Genomic DNA, 14,602 nt, shown 5'->3' on the forward strand with positions numbered 1-14,602 from the left:
TTTGGTTTGGTATTCATAAAATCAAACAGTAAAACAACATACAATATTATATATAGTAAAGACATTTATTTACAATACATGATGAATCCAAACATTCTTCTCTTAGTACCTGTCGGTCTTCTTTGGTCAAACTGGATTAAAGTGAAAAGTGTCGGTCTCCTTGTTTGAACATCAGTGACTCTGAACTCTGGTGAAGTTAATGCAGCGGCCCTGAACACAACAGAACACACACACTACAGTCAGATACATTTATTATATATTATACAACATTTCAGTTGTTAATCAGAGATAATATAAAACAACAAGAGGATGTTATGTTTTAAATTATCTAAATTGGTATAAATGCAAGCTGTCATTATCCTTTATCCGCCAAAATGTCAACACTGTATCAATAGAAAGATGAACAGCCTTGAAATGAAAGTGAAATGCATCTTATACAAAATAAAATAAATGCTTTTTAACATCATAACTGCATCAGAGAAACCCACTTAGGAAGATACATTATCCAAATCCCACAGTGCATATCGTAAGTTGTGGCGTCAAGCTGTTTTTCACGCCACAATGTTGACAATAAGACTGTTATTTATAAGTGAACGCTATTCAAAATGTAAGTTGTTATTTGCCTGTTGGGTAGATAATTATAGGGTGGGGAGAGGGGGCTATATTATTTTCTGTATCATTAATTAAATCATTATGCAGTCAAGAGGTTGGATTCATTTTCTTATCCAATCAACTGGTGATAAACACAGCATTATTTATGGTGTGTGCTGAGAAATATTAACAGTATTATATATTGTTAATCAGCACTGTTTGTTAAAAGATAAGATAAGATAAACCTTTATTAATCCCTGTGGGGAAATTCAGTAGTTTAACAGCAACAGGGTAAGATTGAAAAACAGGACAGCACAGATTCACACAGATTAATACAATTAAGGATAAAATCAAAGATACAAATTAAAAATGATAAATAACTATAAAATAAGAAATTAATTAAAATTAACATATTAGGGCTGCACGATATATCATGTCCTGACGATAATCGCGATATGCGCATGCACGATATTCACATCGCAGGACGTGCGATTTAAAAAATAAAATGTTTTAGGACGATATTAAGTAGGCAAATTAACTCAAACACGTCATGTTACAATTCTTTTGCTGCTTGCTACAAAAGGAAAACTCACGCGGCTCTCATGTCAGGGGTACTTGAGTGAGTGACATGCAGGCTCTGCATGCACAGCAAACCACCAATCACAATCAAATCTCCAAAGCAAACGGACCCGGTGATCAAAGGTAAAAACACTGAATAAAGTAGTTTCATGTGTTTCTCCAGGGCAGTTCGGCGCTGCTAACCGAGCTAGCTCAGCTTGTTGCTCTGATAACTTAAGATCCAGACGTCCGTGACTAAAATCCTTCATCCGGTTAGATATAGTTAGAAAAATACCAATTGTATAGCATTAAAGTTCAAGAAAGGATGGTTTGCGGACAAAAAAAACTGTCTTTTCTTCAATTCCTGTATTTTTTCATATCGCAATATACATCGCAGGGGGGAAAAAATCGCAATGTCAGTTTTTTCCAATATCGTGCAGCCCTAGAACATATATACAGATGTTTGTTACCTTATCCTGGGATGTCGGCCTCATGATTGCCACTCTGTCGTACTGCCTCCTCAGTAATGCCCGCAGCGCATCAAAACGCCCCTGAGGGTCAAATAATGTTAATTCACTTAATATAAAACATGCTAATCATAACAGTTATTGGTATAAGTGCTGGTTATTTTCTCACCTTGATGGGAGTGTACCATTTGGACTGTGGCGGGGGGATGAGGACTGGAGGAGCTCGTGGTGGGGGTCGGGACATGATGGGCTCCTCCTCTCCCTCTGGCATGGTGACCACAGCGTTTTTAGCTTTCTCTAGACGGGACCCTTCCTCTGTGGAGCCCATCTGCCCCCAACGCACCTGCACACAGACGGTGATTAGTGAAGGACACTGAACACACACAGCTTCTATTATAACCAATGTGTGTGTTTGCCATGCCTTGAAAAATGCTGAAACTTGTCTGAATAAATGTTGGTAAAAACAGTAAAATATATAAAAGTACAAAGGCACTATAAATGTGAAATGTTTGTGTATTTCTTTTTACCTCCATGCGTGTGATTCCTCCAGGGCCTCTGACACCATAGTAAGAAGCATCTACTGTAGGCCATCGGTGTTTGGGCGACATGACTTCTTCTGGCTCCTTGAAAACAACCAAATAGTTCACTTTCTAATCATAACACTGGATTTTAGACCAAGTCTAGGGCTGCTTCTAAAGTTTAATCTGACAATTATTCTCTTGATTAAGCGTGGTCTATATAATGTCAGAAAATTGTGAAATATGTGCATCCCAGTTTCTCAAAGTACAGTCTTTATTGATGATTTGTCTGTCCAAACACCTAAAGATATATAATACAAAATAAAAAGTAGGACATCTTATAGGCTGTTACTAGCATCTTGGCTGTTATTGCATGACTCTTGACAGAAAAGTGATTTTTCTGTCAAACGACTAATCAATTAGTTTGGGTAACCATTGCAGCTCTAGCCAGAACTACCTACACGTTAGGTGCTTATTCAACACCATTATTAACATTTTTAAAGGGGTCAACAAACACAAAACCACCAGAAGTGATGCAGTACCACAAACTGTCAGTAGATGCTGCCTATTGAGTTCTATTCAGCTTCTTTTATCTGGACATTATCACTTTCTCTCTGCATTATTGTCTATTTTGCTCGTGTGATTTAGTTATCTACCAAAGATCAAGAACGTTTATATAAGGACAGGTAGTAAAAAGGAACCCCAGAAAAAAACGTAGATGATGACAGTCCGTAACGCATTGTGCATTTTTAAATTGTCAGAGTTTGACCTCTTCGGACTGTTTACCCTTTTTAATGTATCTTGGAAGCATGTACAGTAAAGTTGTGCCACAACTACTACACTGTCAAATAAAGGCATGAATTCCCAAAAACGAATCATAAGTCTGTGATCTACTTACAATGACAGGAGGTGGCGGAGGTGGGCGATCGGGTGGTGGGTCTCTGATCACCTGAAAAGAACGATTTAAAAAAAACAATACATTTAAAATGGTCTATAGACAGAATAAAGGAGTGTTACCAAAGGAACCCTGGTCCCCATTGCAACACTTTAACTTTTAGGCTACTCCCATAAATAACAATAGCATGGAATTGTGACTTCCTGAATTGAGATATACACGCCCAGAGACTTGAACTCACCACAGTGCAGCAGAGAGGCCAGAACCACCAGAATAAAACCAGAGCCAGCAGCAGCAGCAGAGCCAGCAGCAGCCACAGCACCCAGGTCCCATCTGACTGACACACACACACACACACACACACACACACACACACACACACACACACACACACACACACACACACACACACACACACACACACACACACACACACACACACACACACACACACACACACACACACACACACACACACACACACACACACACACACACACACACACACACACACACACACACACACACACACACACACACACACACACAAAACACACACAGAGATCAGATACACACATTATACTCCTAGAGAAGTGCTCCTGTTGCTGCATTGATACTCACACATGTTGTAGCATAGATGGTGATGGGACTGGAGATGTAAGATTGTCCATTATTGATGCTGACCAGCACTTCTATTGATCTGCAATCATTAGACAGACATGTTGAGAAGGCACACAGGTTATTGCATTTATACACTCATGATTGTTCTTGTTTGCAGTCATATTTGGCAGTTGAATAGTGTTTGGTTCCAACTTTTAGGGGGCGGGACTTGAGTTAGCTTCAGCATTGTCCCTGAGAAATGGTAGAGCTATGCGTGAGTGATTCAGTATGAGGGAGTGTGTGAGTGGGTGAGACATGATGGAAAGTGAGAGGCGACTGGGGACAGATAAGGGGGGGGGGGGGGGGGGGGGCACACTGTTGGAAGTGGGCGATGTTAAATCAGCTTTGGCTCTCTCTCTAAATGCCACAGAGATATTCTGGTCGGACTGGCTTCTGCTCATCTAACACTTCGAGCTGCTGGTAGTTCCACTGTAAACATTCTTCTGGTTTCTCTCTCCGTCACGCACAATATACATTTCTTGTTTCTAATTTCAACCTGCTGCATTTGAACAGGCCTAGTGTTATGATATTGTTGACAGATGTAATGATTAATTAAGGCACAGGGTTCTAAAAATATATATGTTTTGTTACATAATAACAATTATCATTATTATTTATTGTTCATCAGCTCTGAGAAGTGTTGCTACATATTAGTGTTGGGCCAATTATTCTGTACAAGCCTTGGTCAAGCCGGTGATGTCATACGAACACCAATGTTGTAATAAAATGATTTCATGCCGGATTTCATTCCAGAGCTACACGATTCCCTTAAAAATGACTTTATTTTTGTATTTAAGTTTAACACAGGCTCATAATTGTCTTGACGATGGGAAAAAAATCCAATGATGCAAGGAGAAGTTATTGACTCAGATATAAGTATTTTCTACAGACTCACAGTTTTTGGTGATATTTTTAGTTAAGCAAAACAAAGTATACTGAAAAAAACTAAGTAAGATAGAAAGAAAAAAAAAACTGACCATGGGACCAGGCATAATGAAAGCTTCGGTCACTATTTTGGTGTTCGAACACAAGTGTGGTTTCTCAGCTGTAGAATAAGACATTCTTGTGGGTGTTTATTACATGTGCATCTACAGTACAGCTATAAACCATTAACTTTAAATAACAATGACCAGAATGCTTTCTTCTCACAATACAATACCATATTCGTAATGACATTTCTAATTACAGTTCAAGTTGTTTTGCTTTTAGTAAGAAACCGTATGCTGATCAGGCTCAGTTCGCCTTTTCTAACTTGCAGCTTGTTTACACTTTCACACAGTTTGCATGTGTGTGTTTGCATGTGTGTGTGTGTGTGTGTGTGTGTGTGTGTGTGTGTGTGTGTGTGTGTGTGTGTGTGTGTGTGTGTGTGTGTGTGTCTCTTGACTTACTGTCCGACCTCACGCAGAACAGGAGCAGGACACAGCAGATAGCCGTCTCTCACTACTTGTGGCTTCTGGTCTGAGAGGAAACAGAGACAGAGAATGGTTACTGCCTACAAAGAAAGGGGATGTTCTTTTTAAATATACAAAAGTTACCAATAACTAAGACGTAAAACAAATGGGCCTTACGTGCAATCTGATAGGCCAATAGAAATGCAGCTTATGGTCCTCTAACCGTACGTTACTCACCATTCATTAGCAAGGGAATATGCTATGTACTATGCTGTCATAATGCTTTATTTGAATATAAAACTGCGTGACAATTTGCAACGACATACTCCAGTTAGTATTTCAATTTAAATATTCTCTCCCAGTGATTGGATACAATATAGAATAAAATAAATTCCAGCAGAATAGACGAAAACAAGACACTCAGAAGAGAGAAAGGAAGCTACAATACAAGTCATGTGTTTCCTTTCACGTCCTCTCAGTGACATAGGAGAACATTGATCTGTTAATAGTCTAATGAGAGGAAGAACATGCGCTCCCTCTGCTCACTCTCATAATGTGTCCTCTGTTCTCCGGCTGAAGTCAATAAAAAGCAGCCACTGTTTGTTCCTTGATGTCATGACTTTTTCCACTGCAGCACAGACATCTGCACGCTGTATCACATTTCACTTCATAGATGATGTTATCACAGGACAAGGGTAAGTAATAATCATGTACAATTGTTTAATACTACCAGGGTTACAATAAGTGCATTCCTAGCATTAGCATCAACAAGCCACTTATATACCAGCTGACGACTAAAGCACAGCTGGGGAAGTGATGAGTGTGTGGCATTCACTGACCGTATGTCTTTTGATCGACAGTGAGGGTGCAGAGTATGTTGTCTGTCCTCCTGGATCCGCTGAAGCCGCTGCCCCTCAGCACCACACTGAAAGACTCTGAAAACATCGGATACATTACAATATCATGACATGGTACTTCATTTGCAAATATGAAACAGCTATTATGGTGTTTGAGCAAATTAAAGTTAAAAAGACTGAGTCATTCCTGTGTTTCTAAGCCCTTATTGGCATATAATGTCAACCTGAAAGTCAGTAATATATGCCTCAACATGATTAAGATATGACCCCCCTTTTAAATACATCACAAAAGACCCCAATAAATGTATTATTTTGTATGGGTTTAGTTGTTATCCATTCATAACCCCCAAACCAAATCATCATAGAGAAAACGGAATATTGTTTTTTATAGTATGCCATACAATGAAACATTCTGGGTAGTTTTGAGGATCCAATTCATCTCAAACAAAAGTTATTGTAAGTTTATCCAAATAACCTGTTTAACCTCCTCTGCTGGGTCAGATATTTATTATATATTTAAAATTCAAACAGGTCAAATATAACCCCAACACAATATGAGGGTTTATTGTATCTTTACCTGGGGAAAGATTACCCTGGTGGATATACTCTCCCTTGTGAGGGTTTTAAAGGTATAGCGGCACTATGCACAACTAATTAGTGTCTTACCATCCAATAGTAACTGATAAATCACTCTTGAATTCATAAACTACACTAAAAGGAAGTCAGTTGAGCACAGAAGTCCTTAGGTTATATCCTCCGAGGCAATGAGTGACTTCCCAAATATAGATAACAATCAAGCAATAATTTGTTAAGATAATTCACTCTGATGGTAGACGTTTATTCACATTAAACATACTTTAGCTGCAATCAGTACAGTTGGAACAAGAATCAACACTAGCTTACCATTCACACAAACACTTGACGGCTCTATTGTGAAAACGTCTGCACATGTCTGCTTCAGGATCTGTGGAGATACAGATGACGGTCAAAGCTCAGGTTGTAAGTCTGATTTCACTCTCACTGAGTGTTTTTGATCATTGTAATTTGTGACGTGACCTCACCTTGTTGACGATGTCTTTGAGGGCATGAAACCCGGACAGCACGGGGAAGACTTGTTCATTACCGTCTGCTATTTCAGCAAGCTGAGACAAAAGAAATAAAATGGACCCTTCTGTAAATTCATATTTTTTGTCTCTCTGGGAGGTCTTCAGGTCATTACGGGTCAGTGCTTCTGCAGGGAGGGAAAGTCTGTCTTCGGGAGATGAAAGCTCTGGACAGCTGGCTGAAGCTTTCATCTGCTGCTTTAATGATGGCAGGACAGGAAGCTTGCCAGCATTATTTAATTACAGAGATTAATGTAACGACTTCCTCTACTGACCGCCGAGTACCCCCGCTCACTGGCCGCGCAGAGAAACTCTTTCACCCGATGACCACTGAAGACCTCCCCAGTCATGACTTATGCAACTTAAAGCCATTCCGATATGCTTATGAATACTAATTACACACATCAATACTGTCACTGTAATTCAATTAAGCTTCTAAGACCGCAAAACAAACACTAATGCAATAATGATTCAGGGAGGGGGTTGTGCAACTGTAAGGCCACTTAGATGAAACATTGTAGTATGATCATTTTTAACAAATTAAAATAGTGTTTTCTTTTCACTGTCAATGTAAGATGACTTATGATCGGTGATAACTGTAGTCAAGATTGCATATAACAACAGGAAAGAAACACCAGTGGACTAATGTTTCTTAAAGATATTGTTCCAATGTTTTTAACTAGGGTTGTATAAGGTACTTAGCCACGGCCGTGCATTAAATACAGTAGATTGGGGACGCCCCATGTTTGGGGAAACAGACACTAGTTAAGGCACAGGGGTAAAGACAATTACTGCTGCAGAAATATGTTTTAGGCACCTAAAAAATCCATATATACGTTTAAATGTATACTATATTTAGAATATTTGTCATGCTTTTCCTTGCTGTCAGACATCCCTTTCCACACAGGGAGCTGAATTCATCCTTAATGCTCTCTTGAAAGTCTCCAAACAACTGCAATTGTACCTTGAAGAACAGCCTTGTTTGGTTAGTTAACTTGTGTTATTGTGTAATTTCAGTGTGCTCAACCTCATATCGTTTTATAGGATAATTCCTTTCTTTCCTGAATATTTCTTAAAATGAACACATTCAGCAGAAAGCATTCGGGCTCATTATCATTCAGCATGATAAACATCTTTGAGGACACATCGAAGTTTTCGCGTTACTTGTTCAAATCAAATCAAATCAAATCAAGTTTTATTTATAAAGCACATTTAAAAGCGATTGTTGGTCGAGCCAAAGTGCTGTACATGTAATAAAAACACATTACTACAATCACAATAAAAGACAATAAATTACAACAGATATATATAAAAAACACAGGGAAAAGTCAGGAGTCGTGCTCCGCTCTAACTAGAAGGCCAGAGAACCAAAAGCTCCCTTTCAAGAACTTGATACTCTCCAAGGACATGTTAACCTACAGTTGATATACCTACCATGTTATGTTACCTTAAGGCCTCAATAAAAATGATGATTTACATAAATAAACCTTAGGAGTTCCATTGTCAACAAGGTCAAGGTGTGTTAATAAATGTAGAGCCAAGAACAGCTTTCAGTCCATGTAGACACAAAAAAACAAATAAAAGCTCAGTGTTTAAACAACCAACAGTATCAGTAACAGAGAGTTTTCCTTCTCACAGTGCTGCGCAGCAGGGAAGATCCTCCTACCTGTTTGTGGTCAAAGTCCATGACCCCGACACAGTACACTCTGGCTCCAAACCCTCTGGCTCTGTCGGCCTGGGAAGAAAAACACAAAGAGTCCAATTCTCCATTTGTATGATCAGCTATCAGAAAATAAATGAAAGATCAGAGTTGTTTACCTTATTAGATTGACTTTACGTCAATCCCTGTACTGTATATAATGTTCAAGTAATACTTCACCCCCAAAATGTTCATTTGTATATAATTGACTCGCCCTGTGTTACCTTACATCTTTTAAGAAGACTTCTGTTTTTGTGAAAGGAGAATAAAAAAAACGAGAGAATTCTTGAGGAATTGAAGTAAATTAGGGCTGTGTTAAACCGCAAAATATATCAAAACATCCGTACACAAACACTCAAACAACTTGCCATACCTTTAAACTTGATTTGTAGTGTGTTAAATATTAAGTAGAAACTGTCATATTTCACTAAACATGATACACATATCCTAAAGACTGTTAAGAGTGTTGTAATTCAGTAAAACGACAAAGGATTTGTGAAACATGTTTTTGTGTCAGTGTGTCTCTTTGAACTATCTTCATTTAGATTGAAACACGAGAGTACCTCCTCTACAGTCATCTCAAAGGGGAAGACCTCCAGCTTGCCATCAGTCAGAACGATGATGATGCTGGAGGACGGAGAAGTCTGTGTCTTCATCTGCTCTGACACCTGAGGAGAGGAGGTTGACACACACTCAGTGCGGCTCACACTCATACTGTGCACATGTGTTGCTCTAAAACGAAAAGGACAATTTTACTGTTGTATATTTTGGATTGCTGTAATATTTTCAATCTCTATTCAAAGCAAATTAAGTATGTTGATAGTGTTAGCTTTTCCCAGTAAAGTGGCAGTTCATGTTGAATAAAGTAATCTGTGTTTGTTAAATAGTTCCTGGCAGGTAATCACAGTGTTAGATGAGCCTACCTACCGCTTTTATGCCTTCGTGCATGTACGTTTCACCAACTGGTTCGATTTGGCTCAGCTTCTCCAAACCCTTGTTTATCTCAGACCTGAGCACAAACCAGGGATACAAATGTTCAAACAAAGACTGATAAGAGCTCAGTTTCTGTGTGATCAGGTTATCTTTGTTAATGTTTTTTTGTATCTGTGAGGAGGACGAGGAGCAGGAAGTAGAGTAAGATTGGTGATGGAGTGAGGCAGAGAAGAAGAAAAAGTGGAAAGGTTTGGAAAATGGAAGCTGGTACCTGTCTCCAGTTAGTGGCAGTATTACGACTGCTCTGGCTGAAAAGACGATGTAGGAAACCCTCATCCTGGGACTGAAACACACACAGGCAGGAAGCTTGTTAATCTTATCTGCAGTACAAAAACAACAATCTGAAAAAGGTTTTGTACCTTTTAATGTCAACATTTTAAGTGGGTTTTGTCCTTGTTTCAACAAAAAAGATATCCATATAAACTCTTTTATTAGCTTTGATTTCCAGTTTTATGATTTCCAGTGGACATTTGTTGATAATCTGTTTTAAAAATTGGATCTATTTAAGCAAACAAAGAAGAAAATTCAGTCATCAACAGTGTTAAATAAATGTTTATTAAAGTTCATCAATTATGTGTCGCATATTTTTTATCATGTTGTATTTGTTTCATACTATGCCTAAAAAATACACCCCAAAACAAATATCTAAACATCGGCATAGCTAATGAAAAACCCATTTCAGTAGAAAACTTTTATAGAAACAACACTGTAACAGACCATGACTGGACAGTATATGTGTTTTTAATGTGACATAATAAAGTGTATTGTAATGTAGCACCAAAACACAGCAAGGCACATAACAATATACTATATTTCCCATTACACTACAGAACATAAAAAAGGTAGATAATACCATGTGGCAAAACATGACAAGACATTTATTAAAAAAGTGAGTTCAGGTTCACAGGAAAATCTCAGTGTTTTTTTCACTTTGATCTTTACATTGTACGAAACAGAACTCCTAACGTTGTCAGTTACTTCGTTTTCATATACTTCAGGCAGTGAAGGGAAACACAACAGTCTGTTGAGGTCAGACTAACTTTCACATCTGGCCAGATGTTTAGTTCTCATATTTAGCAACCAGTTATTAAACCTAAAAGTATCACACACACACATCCGCTGCCCTGTTAACTCAGAGGGGTTTGGAGCAGTTGGTGGCCCTGTATGATGTATGCTGCCCAAAATAAACATGCCCTACTTTCTACCCACTACCACTGTTTGTATCATGGTTTAAAGACCTATAATAACTTCTCAGTCTTTAAATCGTTTTTTATTAGTTTAAATATGACTGTAGTTCAAATGCAGTATGTCATTACAACACTTTACTTGGTCTTGAAGTGTGCTATATAAAGTTTTATATGATTCCATATTTCTGAGGCTATTTATAGTAAAAAAAACATAAAATCTGAGGATGGGGTGGGAGGAGAAGAGGTGCTGTAGAGATAAGAGAGGGATAAAAAACACTTTACTTACCTGACAAATCTGTTGGTGAGCTGCTCCACAAATCCATAGATCTCATTCCAGTGTCCAAACACACTGCCTGACCTGCAGAAACAGGAACATCAGAGCCATACATCAAAATCACCTACATATACACATGTATCAAAATACCCAACATCAAAGCATAGCCAACCCTGAAGACAAAGAGGGGAGTCCATCAATAAATTAAATTAAAATGCATTTCGATAGCTTGAATTTTCTGTATAAGAGGCATACATTAAGTTATGATGCAGTGGCTGAATGCATTCAAGGGACTCCGTTTGTTTTTGCTTTACGACAACATAATACACTGAGAAGAACTCTGGAGGAAACAAGAGGACTTTCTTCAAGTCTACACATCAAACCCTGATGGTCAGAGCAGAAAAAGATAAAAATAAACTCTGTCTAACTTCCAGTGAATCGGCATAGGGACACTGAACTAAACAGAGCCATACATGGAGAGGACTGAGTCCAGAGTGCTCTGACACAAGGATTACCTTTTATTTATATATTGGTTACCTGTTGGCTTCTTTTAAGCATACACATGCATGCAGACAACTGATCCAATCTGTGTGTACTCACCTGTCTAAAACAAAATAAATATCAAACGCTCCATCACAAGAAGCATCGTCACCATCAGGCAGTGACGAATTCACACAAACACTTAGAAAAAGTAGGATCTGGGAACATATCCATATCAGATCCATAATCCATGTGTCTCATATCAGCAGGGTGTTTGATAAAAAATGTTTCAATAATCCCTAAATCAGCTGCTTTGAGTCTGTCATCATCTGCTCGGCATCAGCCCGGCGGTTCACATGTTGAAGTCCCTGCTGAGTGGAAGTGAAAAGGATGCGTGTTCTCTGACAGCAGGCTGATAATGGAATTAACTGGGCAGGGCACACAGCTGCTGCACACAGCCCTCCAACCAGCAGCAACAACACAGAGTGGGACTTCCTCCAGGGTTTTTCACATTAAACGGGAGACATGATTGTAGCAAAATACTAGTCTGCTACCAGTCTACTACTGTACTAATCAACCGTTTTGTTATACTTTAAGAATATTCTATACTATAACTTAATGTTTAATTACAAGTTATTTTTAACGTTTTTATTTCCTTTTATAGAATTTTCATGTGTTTTTTATGTAGGCTAGCTTTGATATGCTTATATTTATTTTAATTTATATATATTTTTTACTTACAGGGACTCTTTAAATTCATGTCCGGAGCTGAAAATGTGTCAGAATTATCTAGAAGTAAATTTGATCAAGTACGGACCCTAAAAAAATGTTTCACAAGCAAATTAAAACAACTTCTGTAATAAAATAGTTTGCAGAGGGATAATAGAAATATAGCATTAATTTTAATAAAGATATACAGAAAATCATAATGCTAAAATGTCTGGTAGTAATATAATTGCTCAAATAAAATAACACGTATATATTTATCACTCGGCACAGCGAAGAGTACATTTTCCGGTTTATATGCACAAATACACATATCTAAATAATAACTTTATAAAGCAAAGCAATATGAAGTGAATATTAATTATTAAAAAGTATTGTATGTTATATTAAAAATACGATTAAATAATAAAGTAAGACTGTGCAGAAATAAATCTTCCTAACATTCAGTTGCTTCCCTATCCTTTTATTTTGAAGGCCAGAGCAGCTGCATAAATAGTGATAAAAGGATAGAATGACAGAGTGAGGGTTACAATAACTTAAAGGGGACCTATCATGCAAACTGCACTTTGTGATGTCTTTTATACATAAATATGTGTCCCCGGTGCGTCGGGGAACTCTCGCAGCGTTAGAAAATACAACCCTCTCTCTTTTCCTCCGTACCCAAATCTCTAAAAACGGGGCTACAACTGAGCTGATCCAGATTTCCATCCGCTGTGACGTGTCCATCCGCTGTGACGTCATGGACCCACAGAAAGTTGCTATCAGAAACAATGCCTGACGTGTTTTGGACGTAATCTCGTCTTTGTTTACATTAGCAAGCCTCGCTAACACTCAGAGCTAACCTGTACTGAAGAGCACATGTGTTTAAAAAGCAGGAAATAAAAAAAGGAACTCACCTTGTGATAAACCAGCAAGAGAAAAGGCATTTGAGCTCCATACTATTTCAGAAATAATCCTTGACGTGGTTTAAACAGGATGGCATTTTATCACAACCAAATTTAACTTTATCTCCGGTAGAATTCTGATCAGGCATTAGCTCCGCCTCCTCTTCTTTCTTTTTTTTTCAAGCTAAGCACCCAAAATTTGCGTTTCTCTAACAGGGCTTCAAAAGAGGGGTTTGAGCAGTAAGAGGCATGGCTACAATGGGTGATCCGTTTGGTATTTTGAAAAAAAACTTCACAGACATGTTTTATATAGGTATGGCCCTACAATATATCTTTCAAATATAGCATGATAGGTCCACTTTAAATACAGAAAATATTTGAGCCATAAATATCACTGTATCAAAAAAAGAAGAGGTGCGAGCCAATTCCTGTCCGATAAACCAATTAAACCCTTCTTGGTAGTAGTTTAAAGAGTGTTTTCTAAGGGGGCTATGTTTTAATCAACATGTGTTCCTCTGAAAATGAACATTACAGCAATTACTTATTACAGGACATTTGTTGACTCATTGGTAACTCCCAATTATGATGTAATTAATCTGCTCGTGAAAAAAAGAAGAGCATCAATTTCCTTCAAATCGATTGCATGTGAAAAACAAAAGTCGATATGCTTACACAACTCCAACAATAAAGAACGCCCTTGGTGTGTCAGAAGGATTTGCTGCCTTGAAATGTTCTGGTCCAAAGGAAATAAAATCTACTCTTAGGAGAAAAAACTGTTCTTATGATTCTCCTCATGATGTTTCTTTTACACTGCCATGTCACCAAAAGCACACTTGATAATGTTGCCATTATATTTCACTGTGTCATTAAGTAATGTCGAAAGCAATATATTTTCTGTATGTCATCAATCTTGTTCAACACATCCGGGAGTTATTTTGTTGTGTGGTGATGTCATTAGCAGTTCATTGTGTTTGCAGGGATAAAATGCCTGCGGCTTCCCAGTACATTCAATTTCAACTTTAAGGAGGATGTAGTCATGACAGTAAACAGATCCAATAATAACAACATACCACAGTCATTGTGTCAGCAAATTGCATCCATTCTGTTTAATCTTCTGCTAGCCAGCGATCCGCCTTGGATATTTGTATCATGAAAGGCCGTATTGGATTATTGGATCTGTGCTTGAATTTTGGGTGTAGCAGCTGGACTATGAAACAAAGAATCCTATTACAACAGCCCTCCAATCATTGCTCTCTTTTTTCTGTATTCAAATAAACACAAAATGTAACATTTAAACAACTAAAGAGGGAAAAGGGGAA

General features: G+C 38.0%; 1 protein-coding gene across 1 annotated transcript; it reads right to left on the reverse strand.

Moving 5' to 3' along the window:
• Positions 1-39: 39 nt before the first annotated feature.
• LOC117476602 (anthrax toxin receptor 2-like) lies at positions 40-12,073 on the reverse strand. Its single transcript, XM_034123259.1, has 17 exons — positions 11,794-12,073; positions 11,206-11,277; positions 9,944-10,015; positions 9,667-9,748; positions 9,303-9,407; positions 8,707-8,775; positions 6,999-7,079; positions 6,841-6,901; positions 5,920-6,015; positions 5,078-5,147; positions 3,651-3,729; positions 3,271-3,366; positions 3,033-3,083; positions 2,144-2,239; positions 1,786-1,959; positions 1,620-1,700; positions 40-210 (listed from the first exon to the last, which is right to left on the reverse strand). Exons 1-17 carry the CDS (start codon positions 11,916-11,918, stop codon positions 172-174), a joined length of 1,449 nt encoding a protein of 482 aa, XP_033979150.1. The 5' UTR covers positions 11,919-12,073; the 3' UTR covers positions 40-171.
• Positions 12,074-14,602: the final 2,529 nt, after the last annotated feature.

This window comes from Trematomus bernacchii, unplaced genomic scaffold (assembly GCF_902827165.1).
Source record: "Trematomus bernacchii unplaced genomic scaffold, fTreBer1.1, whole genome shotgun sequence".
NCBI classification, from domain to species: domain Eukaryota; kingdom Metazoa; phylum Chordata; class Actinopteri; order Perciformes; family Nototheniidae; genus Trematomus; species Trematomus bernacchii.